At 43.4% G+C, this 21,095-nt stretch overlaps 1 protein-coding gene across 2 annotated transcripts; it reads right to left on the reverse strand.

Annotated features, from left to right (window-relative positions):
• Nucleotides 1–3,943: 3,943 nt before the first annotated feature.
• kiaa1191 (KIAA1191 ortholog) lies at nucleotides 3,944–21,029 on the reverse strand. Of its 2 annotated transcripts, none has more exons than XM_055643056.1 (8): nucleotides 20,710–21,029; nucleotides 20,442–20,565; nucleotides 19,982–20,169; nucleotides 16,831–16,954; nucleotides 15,214–15,338; nucleotides 14,108–14,214; nucleotides 12,181–12,323; nucleotides 3,944–4,591 (listed from the first exon to the last, which is right to left on the reverse strand). In XM_055643056.1, the coding sequence occupies exons 2-8, from the start codon at nucleotides 20,467–20,469 to the stop codon at nucleotides 4,377–4,379; spliced, it is 930 nt and encodes a 309-aa protein (XP_055499031.1). In that variant the 5' UTR covers nucleotides 20,470–20,565; nucleotides 20,710–21,029; the 3' UTR covers nucleotides 3,944–4,376. The 2 variants fall into 2 exon arrangements, with proteins under 2 accessions (XP_055499031.1, XP_055499033.1); XM_055643058.1 differs by having other exon boundaries at nucleotides 20,442–20,562; nucleotides 20,710–21,007.
• Between the last annotated feature and the right edge of the window lie 66 nt (nucleotides 21,030–21,095).

Consider the following 21,095-nt stretch of genomic DNA (forward strand, 5'->3'; position numbering starts at 1 on the left):
AAATCGCAAGTCAGGAAGGGCGCCGGACGGCAGTCGGTCGGATGGCACGAGAGTTTTCCCCCAAGTGCAGTTTGCGGGGGGGGGGGGGGGGGGGGGGGGGGGGGGGGGGAATTAGGGGGGGCTGTGGCATCACACTCAAATTAACCCCCCTAAACTAACAGGTGGGGGGAGGGGGTGGTGAGAAGAGGGGAGGGAGGGGATCTGGAGGAAACAGACAGATTTGGGAGGGAAAGGAGAGCGGGGTAGGGGGTGGAGAGGGGATGGGGAAAGATGTGGGGGGATGGGGAGGGAGGGGAGGAGGGAGGGAGGGGGAGAAGGGGGGAAGGGTGGGGGGAGAGAGGGGAAAGAGTGGGGAGGGAGAGTGGAGGGGGAAGTGGGAGACGTGGAAGAGTGGGGAGAGGAGGAGAGGGAGGGGTATCTTCTAAGAGGGACATTCTGGGTGGAGGGGTAGTGGGGGAGAGCCATAGAAATCAGTAGTAGGCCATTCGTCTTTGCACCACCCATTCATATGATCATGGCTGATCATCCAACTCTGTATCCTGTACCTGCCTTCTCTCCATACCCCCTAATCCCTTTAGCCACAAGGGCCACATCTAACTCCCTCTTAAATATAGCCAATGAACTGGCCTCAACTACCTTCTGTGGCAGAGAATTCCAGAGATTCACCACTCTGTGTGAAAAATGTTTTTCTCATCTCTGTCCTAAAGGATTTCCCCCTTATCTTTAAACTGTGACCCCTTGTTCTGGACTTCCCCAACATCTGGAACAATCTTCCTGCATCTAGCCTGTCCAACCCCTTAAGAAGTTTGTACGTTTCTATAAGATCTGCCCTCAATCTTCTAAATTCTAGCGAGTAAAAGCCAAGTCTATCCAGTCTTTCTTCATATGAAAGTCCTGACATCCCAAGAATCAGTCTGGTGAACCTTCTCTGTAATCCCTCTATGGCAACAATGCCTTTGAGCATTGGGCATTGTGACATCACACAATGGAACGTTCACCGTGGGCTGGGGCTCCTGCAAAGGCATATGTAAATGAATCAATTCCGATTGGACATCTGTGAGCATCGGGCATTGTGACATCACACGATGGAATGTTCACCAGGGGCTGGGGCTGGTGCTGCTTCTACGGGTGAGAAGCCAGTTTGTTTTTGAAATATTGGGGTGGGGAGAAGGATTTGATTAAAAACGTGTACTTAAACACGACGAAATGTAATGAGGAGCGAATACTTAGAAAGAAAAGTGAAATCTCTACCGAAATGGAAAAGATGTCGGCGATTCTGCGTCTGGTTTCGGAGTTGCAGGGAATCAAAGGAAGAAATGCGGACGGAAGCCGTACATGTAAATGGATCCATTCCGATTGGACGTCTGCGAGCGTCGGGCATCGCGATTGGACGTCTGCGAGCATCGGGCATTGTGACATCGCACGGCAGGAACTAATTGAAAGGCAGGAAGGGGGCCGGACAGATAGATATATGATAGATAGATATACGCGAGACTTCCTTAACATAATGTTGGTAAATTTAAGATAGTAAATTTAAACCAGCCTTCAAAAGGTAATCACGTCGACCATCTCTCTGCCACCACAGATGCTACCTAATGCACTGATTTCCTCGCTTTTACTCCAAACTATAGAAACTGCAGTCTCTTGTCTCTTCAATAATAGAATTAGGAGTAAACCTCGAGAAACAAATATAACAGTAATTATGAAATATACACCAACTTTCATTATCCATTCATGTCAGTGAGGATCTTGCCCAGTTTTCAGTCAAAGTTATCTCTTTGGTCGAAGTTGCATTAATCAAGAAAAAGCAACACATATACTGCTCTACTCTTTTTAAATTAACTAGTTACAAAATCCAAAACCAATATAAGCACAGGTTGCCAATAGAGTGATGTTGACAGTGGTCTGGCCTTTCCACATTTGTGCCCCGTCTGATTTTTATTTACCAAATTCAGCTTAATTATAGTTTTAGTTATGTAAAGGCAATTGTCTGGCAGATAATATTATTAATTAAATAGAAAGCATGATCATTGATATAATTCAATGTAATTTATCACAAATAAGTGATTAAACATCTTCAAACTAAGTCTTAAATGAGACAGCCTCTTCTAACTTTGTCCAATTGGCTACAAAGGTTGCACTATATTAATGAAAGGATACATTACGCTAGCAGGTATACACTGCCTTTCCAACAAGGTACCATGCAGGCTATCTCAAACAGCAATTACTGGATTTTTGAATTTAACCATTTAACCATGAATGGACTGTTTTTACAGAAAATACAATTTCATTCCAAAAGCAGAAAAAATTATTGATATTGGACTAAAAACAAAATATTGAAAATATTCAGCAGGTCATGCAGTATCCATGAAGTGAGACAGAATGAATGTTTTGAGTTAATGTCCTTCCATGAGAATTAGGAAAATGTAGACATTAAGTTGCAAAGAGGTGAAGAGTGCAAAGTGTACTTTTATTATAGAAGATACCAGAACAAACTAAACAATAAATACATAACGGTGCCAGTTGAGAGGTCTGATAAATGCAGCCGACCTGGAGATGAAGAGATGAATGAAGATGAAGCAAAATAATTAAATAACTAAAGGGCTATAGCAAATGGCAAAAAGTTATGATTATGGGACAAAATCCAGAGATGCATTTGTTTACAGTGGAATGGTAGACGTGGGAAGGAAGCTTAGTAAATCTGGGCTTATATACTCTGGAGTTTAGAAGGATGAAAGGGTATCTTATTGAAGCATATAAGATTATTAAGGGGTTGGACACGCAAGAGGCAGGAAACATGTCCCCGATGTTGGGGGAGTCCAGAACCAGAGGCCACAGTTTAAGAATAAGGTGTAAGCCATTTAGAACGGAGACGAGGAAACACTTTTTCTCAGAGAGTTGTGAGTCGGTGGAATTCTTTGTCTCAGAGGGCGGTGGAGGCCGGTTCTCTGGATACTTTCAAGAGATGGCTAGATAGGGCTCTTAAAGGGGATATGGGGAGAAGGCAGGAACGGGGTACTGATTGGGGATGATCAGCCATGATCACATTAAATGGCGGCGCTGGCTCAAAGGGCCAAATGGCCTACTACTGCAGCTATAATTTATTGTTTGAGAAAATTGGAAATATGGTTATTAAATAAGACCATAAAACTATAAAATGTCAGTAAGATGGGAACCGCAGCCATTGAGGAAGAGCAGTCTTGGGATTTATGACCCAATGATAGCACACCATGGTATCAAATGGCAGAATGTTGATTGATCAAAGGCCATACCTTGGATCTAATCTTTGCTAAAGATGGAAATGAAGGCTAGCATTACTTAAACACATTTGCTTTTGTGTCCAAACATTTACAGCTATTGAAATTTGCTCTCATGTCTGGTAGATGTGATTCTTTTCAAGTAGACTATAGACGGCTGTGAACACAAACTCCTCCTGACCAAAAGCTACATCGATAAAGAAACAAGTATGATACAATACATTGGCATAATTAATTTTAATACTGATGGCAGTCCACTTATCCCAAGAAACACAATTCATCTTTTATGATTGTTTTAGAGGTTCCTATTGTTCAATAGTCATTTCTTCTTGGTACCAACTAATGTTATTAAAAGATCATACGTCATTCTGTGATTAACCACTAAGGAGCATATTAGTTTCATGAAAAATATGGTTTGATTACATAATGTTTAAGAAAAAAAAAATCACGACTGAAAAAAATTAGTTTGTAGTACAAATTTTCATAGCTCAAAAACATTACTTAAAAACAAATTGCATTCAAGACTTGTACTAAGTTATATTGTTCTATTTTAAAATGCTTAAGAAGGCCTTAAAAAAACCCGACCATGGTGCACGTTGGTCAGTAATCATTTTAACATCCATTATAAATACAATTAATAAATACAAAATTACTGATTCAGAAAGAAAATAGAAAAAATACTATGATTAAGTCACAAAATTGTGTTCATGTTTATTTAACATTAGATACAGACAAGCACAGACAACTTACGTGTAACACTTTTATCCTATTAGTCTCTCTCTCTCTCTTTACCTCACACAACTGAAGTGCATTATTCTGTAACACCTTTTTTTTTTTAAATCACAAGCTGGTAAATTAGGAAAGCAAAAACAACAATGTATTGCACTTTTCATCCATTAACTTAGGTGCTCTTTTTGAATGGAACTGGACAAAGACTACAACAGAATCAAAATTCTTTTTTTTTTCCAGATCTCACTTTTCCCAGTTTAAAATAAAATTTCTGTGTAGGTGTAGTCAGATACAACAAAATGAAATTTCATTAGATGAGCAGCAAGTTAACGTCATAATTCATTTGAGTAGAGGGCACACATATTTGGTGCTCCTTAACTGCAGTTCATTTTAAAATCCTGTAGGAGCAAAAGCATTTAAATCTCTGGGCTCTACATGATGACTACGAACTGGCCGTTTTTGCCTGTCTGGTATAGTTAGCTCCATTTTGGGGGCATTCAAGTTTGCATGACCTTCTCCAATTTTTGAAACAGTCCCCTGAGTACGCATGATGTCCATCGGCGAGGGTTTTTGCATGCCTTTATATTTCTGAATGGCAAAACTACCTGTAGAAAAGTAAGACATTTGTTAGCAATGAATATGACAATTTATTAATTAATTTTATCAATTTAAGTCTAAAAAAATTGTTAGCAATTAAAACAATAGTCTTTTCCCCTACTCTTTGGTTGCTGCCTCAGACCTTTGGCAACTGAGTTCATTCCTGATCGCTAATACTGACTATATTTTGGATAAGGGACTGGTGAAGTGGCATCTATTGATAGGGTGGTCCTATGAGGAAAAAATATTTATTCCAGCCCAATATTCTCTAAAAGCTTTCAGAAGCATGAGATGTTATCTCATTGAAATAAATAAAACTCTTACAGTACTTAATGTTTTCCCTGAATAAGGATCTATAATCAGAGGTCATAGCTTCAAAATAGGGTGGTCAGTCATTTAGAATTGAGAAAAAATATTTTCACCCAGATAATGAATCATTGGAAGTGTTATGGAAGCACAAAATAATATTTAATAAACTAGAACTAACAAATCATACTGTTAAAGGAAATATAGTTTTAAGACTCCTCAGTGTTATTAAGACCATTTCGATTTTCATGTCCACCTTTTCTTCAAGATAGGAAGTTAAAGAACAGTCAAAACACAGAAATTGGCCATTCAATCCAACATGTCTACATTGATCATCAATAATTAACCCCATCTACTTTAATCCCATTTATCAGCGCTTGGTCTGTAGCCCTCTCTGCTCTGGTGATTCCGAGTATGTCTGCATACTTCTTCAGTATAGTGAGAGCTTGCCTCCAATATCTGAAAGCATAGCACAGAACAAATTTAGCTGAAATGTAATAATAATAATTTTATTTGTCATTCAAACATACAAGTAAACATTTGAACAAAATGTAATTCTTCATGGAGCTGAGGTGCAAGGTGCATAGTGGCTGATATTGATGTAATGTGCCAATGCTGAGCCCTCCCGGTCAGGTGTGTATTGTTGAGAGACCAGGAGAGGTCATCAGTGAGGTGCACCCCTAGGAATTTGATATTGCTCACCCTTTCCACGATGGAGCCATTGATGTGCAGGGGGGAGTGGGCAACCTGCATTCTCCTGAAGTCTACAATCATCTATTTGGTCTTGGTGATGTTCAGAGACAGATTGTTGTCTTTGCACCAGTTCACAAGCTGCGCCACTTCCTCCCTGTAGGCACTCATTGTTGTCTCTGATGAGGCCCACCACTGTAGTGCCATCTGCGAATTTGATTATTTGGCTGGTGTTGTAGCCGTGGGTATATAGTGTGAATAGTAGTGGACTAAGCACACAGCCTTAGGGGGGCTCCGGTGTTCAGGATGATGGTATTTGAGGTGTTGTTGCCAACACGGACTGACTGTGGTCGATGTGTTAAGAAGTCCAGGATCCAGTTGCAGAGGAGAGTATTGAGGCCAAGCAGAGAGAGCTTTCCCACCAGTTTCTGAGGGATGATCGTGTTGAATGCCGAGCTGAAGTCAATAAATAGCATTCGAGCAAAAGTGTTTTTTTTGTTGTCCATGTAGGAGAGGACTGCATAGATGGTGGAGGAGATGGTGTCTTCTGTGGAGCGGTTAGCAAACTGGTGAGGGGGGGCTAGTGAGGTGGGGAGGCTATTCTTGATGTGCCCCATGACTAACCGTTCGAAGTACTTCATCACGATGGGGGTCAGTGCCATGGAAAAGTAGTCATTGAGGCAGGAGACATGACTTTGGCACTGGGACGATATTGGCAGCTTTGAAGCAGGTGGGAACAGTAGCCTGGCTCAGGGAGATGTTGAAAATGTCTGTGCGGACATCTGCCAGCAGGTTAGCACATTCCTTGAGCACACGACCAGGTGTGTTGTCTGGTCCTGGGGCTTTCCATGGGTCAACCCTGGTTAAAGCTCTCCACATGTCGGCTAAATCCAGGATTATTATCTCTTCCAGGATTATTATCTGCTCTTTGGGGGTAACGCTGGACCCTCCCAGGCATGGTGTTAAGTGCCAAAAAGCACGCATAAAAGTAATTTAGCTAGTCCGGAAGGGAGACATCGCTGTTGTTGGAATGTGATGCTCCTTTTATAGTCAGTGATGGACCGGATACCCTGCCACATACGTCTGCTGTCCCTGGTGTCGCAGAAGTGGCCATGTATTTTCTGCGCATAGGCCTGTTTTGCTCTCTTGCTAGACCGGGAGAGCTCGGTTCTTGCAGACCTGAGGGCTGCCTTATCCCCCGTTCTGAAGGCAGTGTCCCGGGTCTTCAGCTGCGTACGGGCCTCCACCGTCATCCATGGCTTCTGGTTGGCTCGTATGGTGATTAACAGTGATGTCCTCTATGTATTTATTGATGTAGCTGGTCACAGAGTCGGCATATTCTCCTTTGTCAGTGTGGGTGTCGTATGTGGCTGCTTCCCTGAATATGTCGCGGTCTGTGGTTTGAAAGCAGTCTTGTAGTGCTGTAGGAGATCCTGCTGGCCATACTCTGATCTGTCTAGGTGTTGCTTCTGTCCGTTTAAATAGTGATTTGTATGAGGGGGTGAGCATGATGGTGATCTGGTCTGATTATCCGAGGAGGGGAAGGGGAAGCCTTATATGCTTCCTGAATGTTTGAGTAAACCAGGTATAGTTTGTTCTCCCCTCTGGTTGCAAAGTTGATGTAATGGTAGAATTTGGGTAATACAGATTTTAGGCTGGCATGGTTAAAATCCCCAGCAAGGCGAGTAGTCTGTAGATCGTCGATAGCTCCATAAAGCTCCCACAGTGCCTCCTTGGAATTGACACTGGGAGGGATACAAACAGGCACAACAGCTGTGAACTCCCTCGGTAGGTAGAATGGCCGACATTTAACCATCAAGAACTCCACTAGTGGTGAACAGTGGGTATTGAATGTAGAACAGTTCACACACCGGTTGTTATTGATGTACACACAAAGCCCCCCCTCCGCGGGTCTTAACGGAGGACACGGCATTCCTGTCTGCACGGAACGGTGTTAGCCCCGCTAACTGGATGGCCGTGTTGGGGATATTATCATGTAGCCATGTTTCTGTGAGAAGGACGATGCAGCAGTCCCTCATCTCTCGTTGCGTGGGCAGCTGAAGCCGTAGGTGGTCTAGTTTGTTGGCCAGCGAACGGACGTTCGAGAGGATGATGGATGGAAGAGCTGGTCTGTGGGGGTAAGCCCTTAACCTAGCGCGGATCCCCGCACGCTTACCACGTTTCTGCTTCCTTTCACACCGTTTGCGGTGTCTCCTCTTTTCAGTGACTGTAGCAGGGTGTGCTGCAGCTTGAGGTTCTAGTCTCCTTTGCGATCCGAGGTTCTTAGGGCCCAGCAGAGCCGCTGCGTCTGTGTGCACCGCCATCTTAGTTGGTGTTGCAGCATGAGGGCCTGGCCTCTTTAGCGCCCCGAGGTTCCGAAGCTCTACCTCAGTCAGCATCCAGGTAATGCAGCTTTTGTCGTCTTTTTTGTAGAAGTAGATGATCAAGTGTTCTAGTCGTATTTTAGAGATGTAGTACAGACGTTAACACCTTTGATTTCACGTTTCTCAGAACCTGCAGGACCCACAGGAGCAACTGCATCCATGTGCTCCGCCACCGTAATGGATGCATTTCAGTATCTGGAATTTGTTTTCAAACTGCAATTTTCTGATTCAAAAACAACTTAAGTACACTCAATACTTGGATCAGCGCTTAACTAGCAGATTGTAGGTCCATGCATTGTGTAAAAATTGTTTAATAATTAACTGATACAGCCCCGTCGCTTATGCACACATCCAGTTAATATTTTACTTCTACTGTGCCATCGCTCGTGAGCACACCTATGTTCCTCTCCAACTGCCGCCTTTGAATTCCAACTGCCTTAACGTTCCGCCCCCCTGACCGCGTGATTGGTCGGCCCAGATCACGCCCAGTCCACGCGAGAGTTTGAGCCCGACCAACGACCGTTCGATACCAAAATGGCTCAGGCCGCCACATGATCCCCCCCAGAACTGGAGTAATGGAGATGCTTAGGCTCACGAATGAGGCGGCCTGATCTCGTGTACACATCTCCTGTGTTCAGGGTCACAGCTGGCAGAGTTGAGGGCGGGTGCGGCCGTGACAGTGCCACCTGCACTGGTTTGTCAATGTCCAAGTGTGCCGGCTTCAGAGACAGGAGACGGTCTCGTGCCTGCCGCCCATGTTGATGACAAAAGTCGTGGTGCCGTGTTGCTGTACCTGGGAAGGTCTCTCGTAAGGTCTTTGCAGTGGCGTACAGTGGGAATCGCAGCGAAGGAAGACGTACTGGCAGTCCTGGAGGGTGGGTGGGACGTACGTGGTGGGACGTTGGGACTGGCAAAAGCTTGCCCACCATTTCCCAGAGACTTGTCAGCATGGTCGTAGGAGGTTCCTGATATCCACATGCCGCCGGGACATCATCGAAAGCGGGGTGCCGTACACCAGCTCGGCCAGGTCATCTTTCAAGGCAGTGCGTATGCCCAGCCTGACCCACGGCAACTCGCCCATCCAGTCCGGGCAGGTGAACCATGCCTTTAGGGATGCCTTCAGGTGCCGATGAAAACGCTTCACTAGGCCATTTGCTTGCGGCTGGTAGGCAGTAGTGTGGTTCAGTTGAGCGCCAAGCAGCCGGGCCATTGCCGACCACAACTCGGAGGTATACTGCGCACCTCTGTCGGAGATGTCCACCGGCACACCAAAGGGGGCGATCCGTTGGACAGTGAGGGGATGTGCACACGTTGCAGTGGAGGTATCCGATAGCAGGACGGCTTCCAGCCATCTCGTGATGGCAAAAAAGGTGGGCGACACCTCTGGATTGGGGTAGCGGTCCAGCGATGTCGACGTGGATGTGGGCGAAACGCCGGTGTGGCAGGGTGAAATTCTGCAGTGGGCCCTTTAGTTTTTTTAAAATTTAGTTTGGAGATACAGCACGGTAATAGGCCCTTTCGGCCCTCCGGGTCCGCGCTGGTCAGCGATCCCCACACATTAACACTATCCTATACCTACTAAGGACATTTTTTTTTACATTAACCTACAAACCTGTACGTCTTTGGAGTGTGGAAGGAAACCAAAGATCTCGGAGAAAACCCACGTAGGTCACGGGGAGAACGGACAAACTCCATACAGACAGCACCCGTAGACAGGATCGAACCCAGGTCTCTGGCGCTGCATTCGCTGTAAACCAGCAACTCTACTGCTGCTCCACCGTGTCGCTGAATCTTTGAGGTTTGACGGGGATGCATGACCTGGCCCAGTTGCCGACCTGTTTCTGCTGCCCATGCCACATGAACTTGGCTGCCACCAGTGCCGGATGGAAGGGCGAGCCAAACCATGAACCATGTCGAAAATCCAGCAGCACCAGGCTGCGGGGATGATGGGTCTTGGCTGCCCGGTAGACACGTCGCAAAGGAGAGTGGTGTCAGCTGGCCTAAATCGCACATCCTCCAACAACAGGCCTAAGATGGCGGTGCGGTAGGCGAGCATCTCCTCATCCTCTCGCTGGGTGGCTGCCACAGCCGTGTAGTTGACACCTGGGGCCAAAGCGTGAATGGCATTGATGGTGGTGCGATGTGCTGGACATAAGTCGTGAACTCGGAGAGCAGGACCGCACCGTGCTGATTGATGTGGTGGTCGAGGAAACTGATGGAAGGGAGGCCAAACTGACACCTAGCAAGGTTGATGGCCAGGCCATGCTCGTTGAGCCACCGGCAGTGCAGCCGAAAATGTGCGCGGTGTCCCCGGCGACAGCGGCTGGCAAAGAGGATGTCATTGAGGTAACAAAGTCCAGCCTGCGGCCCACTGTGTCCATGAGCCGTTGGAAAGCCTGGGCGGCTTTCTTGAGGCTGAAAGGCATCTGTAGGAACTCAAAGAGCCCAAACAGGGTGATGAGAGCAGTCTTGAGGATGTTGTCCGGGTGGACCAGAACCTGATGGTAGCTACGTGCGAGGTCGATTTTGGGAAAAACCTTGGCGCCGTCAAAATTGGCCGTGAAGTCCTGGATGTGAGGGACAGGGTACTGGTCGGCCATCGTGATGTCGTTGAGACGGCAGTCATCCCCTCAAAATCTCCAGCCCCCAGACGCTTTGGGGACCATGTGAAGCAGAGATGCCCATGGGCTGTCTGAGCGGCGCACTGTGCCCATTTCCTCCATCTTGCGAAAACTCGTCTTTGGCCAGTTGGAGCGTATCGTGGGACAGCCTGCATGCTCGTGCATGGAGGGGCGGTCCGGTGGTGGGGATACGGTGCTTCACTCCATGATTGGGGCTGGCCGTAGTGAACTGGGGGGGGGGGGGGGGGGGGGGGTTATGTGGAGGAAATCGGCCAAGATCCAGGTGTACTCGTTGTCGCAGTCAATTCGGCGTGGCACAAGGCGATCGACACAAATTGACGAGATGTTTTCCCTTCACATTGACCAGCAAGGAGTACACCCGGAGGAAATCAGTGCCCAGCAGCGGTTGGGAGACGTCGGCGATAGTAAAAGGCCACCCCAATGGGGGCAAAACACTGACCTTAGTTCCCAGGTGCACTAGAAAACACCACCCCGACTGTTGGTCCCAGGTGTAGAGGAGGCGATGCTCTGGCCGGCCGCAGTAACCACTACTGGCAGCCAGCCGAGTCATTTCCCTGGATACGCGCAGGTTCGTCGGCATCGGTGGGCCTCAGAGCTCCACCGTTGGGGGTAGTAGCACCACGTATTTTTGCCGGCGTCGCTCGTGGCCGACCTCACTGCCGTACCTTTGAATGGAGGCTGGGACCGACCACTTGACCCGCCGACACCCGACTGATGGTGGCGCCACCCTGCTGTTTGGCCTGCCACATCACGTCTGCACAGGCAGCCAGCCTTCGGGGATCGGTGAAATTGTCGTCCGCAAGGAGCAGGTGAATGTCATCCGGCATCTGTTCGAGGAACACCTGTTCGAACAGGAGGCAAGTATTGTCTCCGTCCATCAAGGCGAGCATTTCATCCATAAGAACAGACAGCTTGCGGTCGCCTAGGCCATCCATGTGCCGGGGTCTGGCTGCCCTGTCGCGGCGGCCGAGACTGAAAGTGCGCAACAGGAGCATTTTGAGGCCCTCGTACTTGCCGTCAGCTGGTGGCTGGCGAAGGTGATCGATAGCGAGCCTGGTGTTGTCCTGGTCCACAGCACTGATCACGTAGTAGCATTTGGTGACATTGGTAGTGATCTGGTGCACGTGGAACCTGGCTTCAGCCTGTTCAAACCACACGTGGGGCTGTGATGTCCAGAAAGTAGGCAGTTTGAATGAAACTGCGTTCTGCTGGTCTGGGTTGTCGGCTGCAAACATGATAAAATCCAAATAGGCAGTTTTGGATCGTCGGGGTCACCACGCGTTGTGTAAACACTGTGCAATAATTCATTGATGCAGCCCGTTGCTCACGCACGCATCCAGTTAAGATTGCTACTGGGCCATCGTTCGTGAGCACACCCGAGTTCCACTCCAACTGCCAATCCTTCGAGTTCCAACTGCCGCTTTGAAATTCCAACCGTCTAACTTTCCGCCCCCCCTGACCGCATGATTGGTCGGCTCAGATCACACCCGGTCCACGCGAGATTTTGAGCACGACCAATAACTTTTCGATACCAAAATGGCTCAGGCCGCCACAAGATTTCGTTATTTTTCCTACCTGATTCGATTCCTCTGTAAGTGTGCGAACGCATAAACGGTTTCCATTTCTCAGTGGCAGTTGTTTCACTAACCAATGTGGTGGATTCTCCTTCCATACTTCTACCGCTCAAATCAGAAGATGCCCCCTGGCCAAAGAAAGACCTGAAACCATCACCAGAAGAGCAATAAATATATTTCTGCCTCTTATACAATTCATAATTAATTCAAATAAATGACTAATTAACAAAAATGACAAATAAAGCCTAAATTGACACATTCAAAATAATACCAAACCAGTCTTCAAGCCTCTGTATAAATCTATTTTAGTATTAAAGGCTTGTATTACACAGGATTGTAAAATGTGTGTTTTACCCACATCTGGAGTCATCAGCATTCCACATGCATAAATGTACTTTACAAAAAGTGTGATAATTTTACACAAAATGTCCATACACACATCTTAACAAGATTCCATGGCCTAGAAATGTTATTTTACAGTACAAGTTTTTAATGGTAACCCTATCCAGGGACATTAACAAATATATATTCCATACATTTTTCACAATTTCAAGCATAATGCTGTGCATTATGTGGAAGAAAATAAGTTAAATCATCTACTATTTATATTAATGATCTGGATGAGGGAATTGAAGGCAATATCTCCATGTTTGCGGATGACACTAAGCTGGGGGGCAGTGTTAGCTGTGAGGAGGATGCTAGGAGACTGCAAGGTGACTTGGATAGGCTGGGCGAGTGGGCAAATGTTTGGCAGATGCAGTATAATGTGGATAAACGTGAGGTTATCCATTTTGGTGGCAAAAACAGGAAAGCAGACTATTATCTAAATGGTGGCCGATTAGGAAAAGGGGAGATGCAGCGAGACCTGGGTGTCATGGTACACCAGTCATTGAAAGTAGGCATGCAGGTACAGCAGGCACTGAAGAAAGCGAATGGTATGTTAGCTTTCATAGCAAAAGGATTTGAGTATAGGAGCAGGGAGGTTCTACTGCAGTTGTACAGGGTCTTGGTGAGACCACACCTGGAGTATTGTGTACAGTTTTGGTCTCCAAATCTGAGGAAAGACATTCTTGCCATAGAGGGAGTGCAGAGAAGTTTCACCAGACTGATTCCTGGGATGTCAGGACTGTCTTATGAAGAAAGACTGGATAGACTTGGTTTATACTCTCTAGAATTTAGGAGATTGAGAGGGGATCTTATAGAAACTTACAAAATTCTTAACGGGTTGGACAGGCTAGATGCAGGAAGATTGCTCCCGATGTTGGGGAAGTACAGGACAAGGGGTCACAGCTTAAGGATGTGGGAAATCCTTTAAAACTAAGATGAGAAGAACTTTTTTCACACAGAGAGTGGTGAATCTCTGGAACTCTCTGCCACAGAGGGTAGTCGAGGCCAGTTCATTGGCTATATTTAAGAGGGAGTTAGATGTGGCCCTTGTGGCTAAGGGGATCAGAGGGTATGGAGAAAAGGCAGGTACGGGATACTGAGTTGGATGATCAGCCATGATCATATTGAATGGCGGTGCAGGCTCGAAGGGCCAAATGGCCTAATCCTGCACCTAATTTCTATATTTATTTTTACCCTCAGTCATTGTCACCACTAAAATAAACATGGAAAAATATTATGATTCATCGTCCTAAAGAATAGTGACTCGTGGTGCCTATATATTTAACTAGTTGTACATACATTAAATTACACTGTTTATCCCAACCGAAGTCTTTCATCGCTGTTAATTACTTTAATAATTTTACCTATACTAAGAATGGGCAATGTCTTGCACGCTATTGACCATCACTATAAAGTCTAAACAGTCTCTTTCATTTCATTTTTTTTTTTTTTTTAAAGTAGCGTTTGACAAAACTGTTGTAATTTTATGGTAACTGAATGAACAGATATTCTATCCGATTTTCTACAACTACTTTCTATACCTGCGGCTTGGCATTGGTGAGGACTGTGGTGATCCGCACGGAGTCGATTGAGTGGAGGATATCTGCTTATCTTCTTTACCTAGATCCACACTCTGTGCTTTGAATTTCTGTTTTGATTTCCAAAAGAAGCACGTGACAAAAACAAATACTCATGAGGAGCCAATGCAGAGATGTAATCTCACAAACTGACTAGTTTGCAAAGAACAGAAAACATTAATATCTGCCCCAAGTAAAATAAAAATAGCAAAAGGAATGAATTACAAGGCTATGGCAAAAAGACAGAAGCAGATAATGTTACCACTTTAGATAATTAGCCTTCAACCCGGCAGAAAAATGCAAAATACTGAAAAGAACACAGAAGTTGCCCATTTGGCCCCAAGTCTATTCTGTCAAAACTATCCTTCATCATAATATAATTTTCCACTCGTCCTCTCCATATCCTCCTTGCAGCCTTTTGTGTCTGGAGATTTAACTACTTCTCAAATACGAGGCTGATGAACCGTAAAGATTGTACATATTTCAAATGAAATCTCTTAATCCTCTGGAGTAAATACAAGTCTTGTCAACAACATTTCTTCTGATACAACGGCTCTGGAATCCTTGAGATCGATCTACTGAACCTTATTACACTCGCTTCATGGCAAATATATCCTTTTTTAGGCATTAAAATCAAAATTATACAATGCTTAAGGTTTAATTTAGAGATTCACATATGCTTGAATAGTCACATAGTATTTAGGCTAAAAAAAAGTAGGCTAACAAAAAACATCTGGTGACAACGCACCACTGACCAAGACCAACTCTGACAATAATTTCATTTTTGTAGCTAATTTCATTTCATCACAGAGCTTTCTGCTTTTAGCTTTGAGTTCCAAATTCACCTCACAATATTGAAATGAAAACTATTCTGTTTGCTGTCCATATCCAGTCTATTGTAACTGAGAATAATGCTCAACCTAGCTCAAAAGCAAAAGTACTAGAAGACTAATCATCTTTTAACATGGAAACTTAACAGCAGGGGTTTAATAGGATCATATGTTGTCAGAGCTAAACTGGGATGTATGTAGTTCATTTAATTTATGTGATAAAAAGTGCTCAATTTTTACCTGTAATGCCTCTCCTACACGGTGATAACTGGCCTCTTCTGCAACTAGGCCTTTGTGTGGTTGGTAACCAGCATCTGTCAGGCCCGCCTGCTTCTCAAATCGTTGTATACTTTCCTGCGTCTGCTCTGGTAATTAAAATGTAAAATAAAACAAATTGAAAATGTTAATACTTTACCAACTATCCAACAAAATCAATAATGGTCAGTGCATATTGCAGAACAACAATAAGTATAAGAGCTAATACTTATTTAACACACATTCCATTTTCAATATAATAAAACCATTTAAATAAAAAATATCCAATGATTTTCACCTGTTAAAATGCATTCAAGTTTAGATGAAGTATTCACGGGTTTTCAAAACGGACCCGGGATACAAATAACAACAAAAGATGACAACATAGAGAGCAAAAATTACACTTAATTTAAATTAAAATGGATCTTGAAAGATAAATGTTAAGTATTATTACTCTTGCCTTTATTTTGTATCATCGGTATAGTTAATGCTTCTGGTTGAAGACTCTTAAGTCATTGGATAAAAGGTCTTCAACCTGAGTTGTTAACTATGTTTCTCTTTTGAGTGTTTCCAGCACTTTTTTGGGGTTTTATCATTCTAACTTGAATGGTCCAACTTGGCCATCACATCAATACCCACAACCTCACTTTGATTTTAAAATGTTCACTCTTTTTTTTCAAATCTACAAGCTCTGGAATTGAATTTCCAAACCCCTATCTCCCTCTAAGTTACATCTGAAATCCTAACGTTATTTTTTTTAGGGTAAAACTGGAAAAAGTGACAAAGATAGTGAAAGGCAGCAACTGCAAATAAGGCTAGATTTGACTGAACCAACAAACTTGTCAAACGCCATATAGAAACAATAGAGATAAGGCAGTATGAAGCCAACTGCAGTCAAGACCATTGAAAGCTAGAGGTGGCCAGTATTGTAGATGGAAATGAATTTGGCAGATTAAAAATAAAGAGTGAAGTTTTTAGAAAACCCCCAAAATCAAAATGCACTTGAGACAAAAATTGGATGTTATTATCTAATGTCACAATGGTAGATGTTTCCATTTTTTTTAAAAATAATGTTCTTGTACAAGAATCAGTGAAGTTGATAGCAAATTATTGGAGTAAGTAAATTAGAGACAATAAACGACAAAGCGTTGAAATCAGGCAGTATAAATGTTGAGAGAAACTGGAAGGGAAAGGAAGGTGCTTAAAAAAAGATTGAATTACCTAAGAATCCAAAACATTTGAAATTATTAGATGTGATTAAAATGTCATAATTAGGTGTTGTGTGCACAGGACACAGAAATCCACAAAATACAAATCAACTATAGAATATAATGCTAACCTAGAGTACAAGAACGATGAGCTAATGTATGATTGGCAGGCACTTTGATCCAGATTAGGTCAGTGATCAATGCAATAATGGTCATACCTCAGGGCTGCATAACTGTTTGCAGACAGGGTGGTTGGAAGAAAGGAATTTGGGATTAATAGTGAATACTTAAAGACTATCAAATTGGCAGAAGCAGCATCCTATAAAGTAGATTCATTAAGATATTACTGTGAAATTAAAGTTTAAAATCAGAGCAACAATTTAAAATGCCTTACGTGTCATAAGTGACTTCATAATGACAGATGTTGCTTTAGCTTTTACCACATGAACTTTGTTTAGATTTTGACCAAATGAAGGAGCAACTAATGAAGGTGGAACACCATTTTCTCCATCTTCCACCTACAATAAAACACAACATAGAAATTAAATATTTATTTTAAGGTACACACAACAGCCCAGAAATTGTAATAAAAATAACAGAGCCTATCACCCTATGCTAATAATCAGAGTATATATCAGTGAAGACAGGTTTACAATATTTCAGCTTTTAATTTACTCTGATGTATTTTCAAATATTTATTCTATTTACAATATCTATAAAAGGTAAAAGTTGCTTCTTTTTCCTTTCTGGTTTGTTTACTGCAAGATTACACTGATGCAAGTCGATTGATGACATCACCGCTGCTGGAAGTCAGTGATTATAGGTGCAGGAGTGGCCACTCAGCCTTTTGAAACCAAGCCCTGCCATTCTCAATAATCATGGCTGATCTATGCTGGCCTCAATACCTCTTCTGTTGTTCCCCACAACTCAATTCTTCAGTCTTTCAAATATTTATATTTTCTGCCTTAATGATAAATGATCTGGCCACCTCTACCCTTATGGGTAGAGATATCTAGTCACTCCCTACCCTGGAGAGAAGGTAGAACAGCAAAGGGCATCAAGCTGTAGGAAAGGTTTGGTACGGAATACTGAATTTCTGTGAGCAAGTAACATGACTTCACTGCAGATCAAATCAAGATCAAAAAGTCTGCAGGCACGGGTATTTTTGAAATATTTTACAACAGAGGAATCTGCATTTAAATCGTTACTTGTGTCTTAGCATATTTTCAAATTGTATCTCAATGGTATACTTTTGTTCACCTATTTTATAACATTCATTATACAAAGCATTGTTTTACCAGCTACTTAGCTAATTAAATTAATTCACTCAACTACTTTCTGTATCTTGGAATTAAAGTTAATGTAAAATAACCAAGTTATTTGTAACCTGTTAACATATAGGCTAAGCAAATAAGCAAAATGATAAGGTTTTTCTAATAAGCTAATGAAAATCTCTTTCAAGGCCATTATATCCTGAGCTATAATTTACACGGCTAATGGGCTACAACAGGAACATGGGATTGATGGAATTGCTCTAAGATGAGCCAAGATAGATCTCCTTTCATGTCCTAATCATTGCACAATTCTGAAGGAAGGTAAAACATTGTGGATCTCTTGAAGATCACTAAAGTGATAATGCTGTGAAATCAATATTTAACTGGAAAGCCAAAGCTTCAATATATGTAGAAAGAACTGCAGATGCTGGTTAATATGCAAAAGGACACAAAGTGCTGGAGTAACTCAGCAGGTCAGGCAGCATCTCTGGAGAACAAGTATAGGTGACATTTTGGGTCAAAGCCTTTCTTCGGGCTTACTGCAGGGGGAGGAAGCTGGAAAAGGTAGCACAAAGCGTGGCAAGTAATAAATGGACACAGCCAAGGGGGTTTTGTTAGGCAGGCAGTTGGAACAAATGCCAGAAATAAAAGTAGAAGCTGTGAGACAGGATTGAAGAGTTATAGATTGTGAAGCCAAAGGGAGGAAAGTGGTGTTGCGGCAGATTTTTATATCGTTCACGAGATTACTCCCTCTAGCCATTAAGTGGACTACATGATTAAGGAGAATGTCATAATACGCATGCGAGTGGCTCCATGAGACCTTCAGAGCTTCTTCACAGATAAATCTTCCTAACAGTCTTTTGATTAATAGATTCTTTATTGTTGATGAAAAACAATAAGGTACATCCAACCTTCTTCCAACTCGTACACTATAATCTTCATCGAACCCCAGCTTATCGCTTTTAAAGGTTAGAAAACTCCTCGTGTCTCCGCAAATAAATTAGCTCCAAACACGCCCTAGAATAAGTCATAAATCCCACCCACATAATAACGGACAGTCTAAAATTTAACACATGCCATAATTAATGACACAAAACAAGCCAAGTGGCCACTACAAGTGGGGTGGGTGGGAGTGGGGTAGGGGTGAAAAGTGTGGGGTACAGAGGAGAGGAAGGAGGCAAAAGGGGGCGGGAAAAAGGCAGAAGTATGAGAATTCAATGTTCATAAAATTGGTGAATTCAATGTTCATACCATTGGGTTGTGACCTACCCATGAGCAATATATGGTGAATTTCCTCCAGTTTGTGTACAATCATAATCAATGAAGCCATATCTTATTAGCTGCCATCTACACAAAAAGTCCCTTTTGTTCACATGGTAAAATATACTATACCACTTTATGAATTCTCTAGCGTCATAACATTGTGGAGTTGGGGCAGTCCTGGGGAATGGCAGCAGTTCTAGTGCCAGGACAGCCACAATGCCCTGTATGTGTGTGTTTTTGTCCTATTTATTTTTAATTGTTTGTGATACCACAACAAAACTAATTCAATACTATTAATAGGGCTTATACGCTTTATTTCCCTGTCAGTGCACAAGAAGGTCAAGTGCCATGGGTTGGGAAATTACTGTTCTACTGTTAACCTCAAGAGACACCATGTCTCCTTGCCCACAAAACAGTATTTAAGAGTCCCAAGAAATTAAAAAACTTTGATAACCTTGTTACCAGATAGGCAGAATTACACATCACATAGATAATTGGCTAGGTAATATCACTAATAGTTAATATCACTAATCCATCCAAAATAGAGAGAACTATGAATTCTAAGCAACCACATACCGTAATCAATACCAATAATAAACCAATACCATAAATGTAATTGGAAAGTACAGTAAAATTGGACATTTGAGAAGTCAATCCAGTTTCATTATGAATAGTTTCAAAATTCAATTTACTGTTGTGATGTTATAAATTCATTTAAAATAGATCGTGTATCACTTTTTAATGTACTATAAATCACGATTAAAATCCCAACTTGACTCCAAGCCACTGGATAACTGGCATCAGTTGACACCACCAAAAAGTCAGCAGAAACCAACGCATATAAATTCACACCGGTATTAAATGAAAAACTAAAAGCGAAAGCAATTAAGTTATTTGTTTAAAAAAAAGATCATTTTCATAATTCCTTATCCACTCACCGTTTGCGCAAAACTATTAATTACAAACTTATTATTTTATAGAATGTAAACAAAATATAAATAAATATACCATAGACAATTGTTGGTACTTCCGCTCAGGGATAACGGGTTGCTTCCACAAAATACTGCTTCCCATATCAGACGGTGGAGGAGTCATTGGCGAGAAATCTGCCAAGGCATCGTCGTAACTGAATGCCCTGCGATGCATACCGATCGGCAAGGACATCTTTTCTAGTAAGCCCGAGGAATGTTCGATTGCTGCAATGTACACGAAATCTATATTTAATTTTATTTACGTGCCATTTGCGATGGCAATGTTCCCAGATTACATGCACTGCCGATTAATCAGGACATGCTTTGCTGCACAAACAAAGTTGCATTTCTAAAAACAACCACATATTGGAAATCACATTGCATTAGAAAAGCAATATCAAGCTTTAAATTTAAAAAAATGCCACAATGGCAACCATATCAAAACAGGAGACATTTAAAAATTGTCTTCAAATCGACAACAGGAGACCCTAAATTACCAGGCACGCTGTGTTCATCTGAAGCCATGATACTAGCCGAATTTCGTGACTATCTTCTAATAGCTGAATTACAGTTAGATTATCCTGAAGAAACTGCAGAAAAGACTTCAGATGTTTCCACCTGCTGAGACAAGAAAATGAAAAGTACTAAGTCGCTTCTTTTTCCAGAATGGGAACAAACAGCACCTGTGCCCAGATCTGGCAAATACAAGCCGCTGCCAGCAGCAGGGAGCCGGGTCACTGCCGGGAGAGACAGAGGTGTACTTACCGTTACGGTCCGGCTGAGCGGCCGAGGCGAAGCCTTAGGGCAGCCGGGCAGCGCGTCGCGGGTTGGCCCCGGAAAGTAACCGATGGCACCGAAGCATCGCCGCCAGCTGCACCGAACAAACGGGGTCCGGGGGTGGGGTCGTGAAAGAGGTGTTCAGGGCCCGATGGATACCGCCATAGCGCAGACTGCAGCGCCGCACGTCTTTTTAGACGGCAATCTTTCTTTCTTTCTCTTTCTTTCTTTCTCTCTCCCGGCGGCGGCCCTGCGGGCTCTCGGCAACGCGCTGCGCGTTCACAGCGCGAGCGCTGACTCAACTAACGGCTCGGCTCGCGCATCCGAACGGACAACCTCCTTCACTTCCCGCCCCTCCCCCACCGCCTGTGACG

Source organism: Leucoraja erinacea, chromosome 11, assembly GCF_028641065.1.
Source record: "Leucoraja erinacea ecotype New England chromosome 11, Leri_hhj_1, whole genome shotgun sequence".
NCBI classification, from domain to species: Eukaryota; Metazoa; Chordata; class Chondrichthyes; order Rajiformes; family Rajidae; genus Leucoraja; species Leucoraja erinaceus.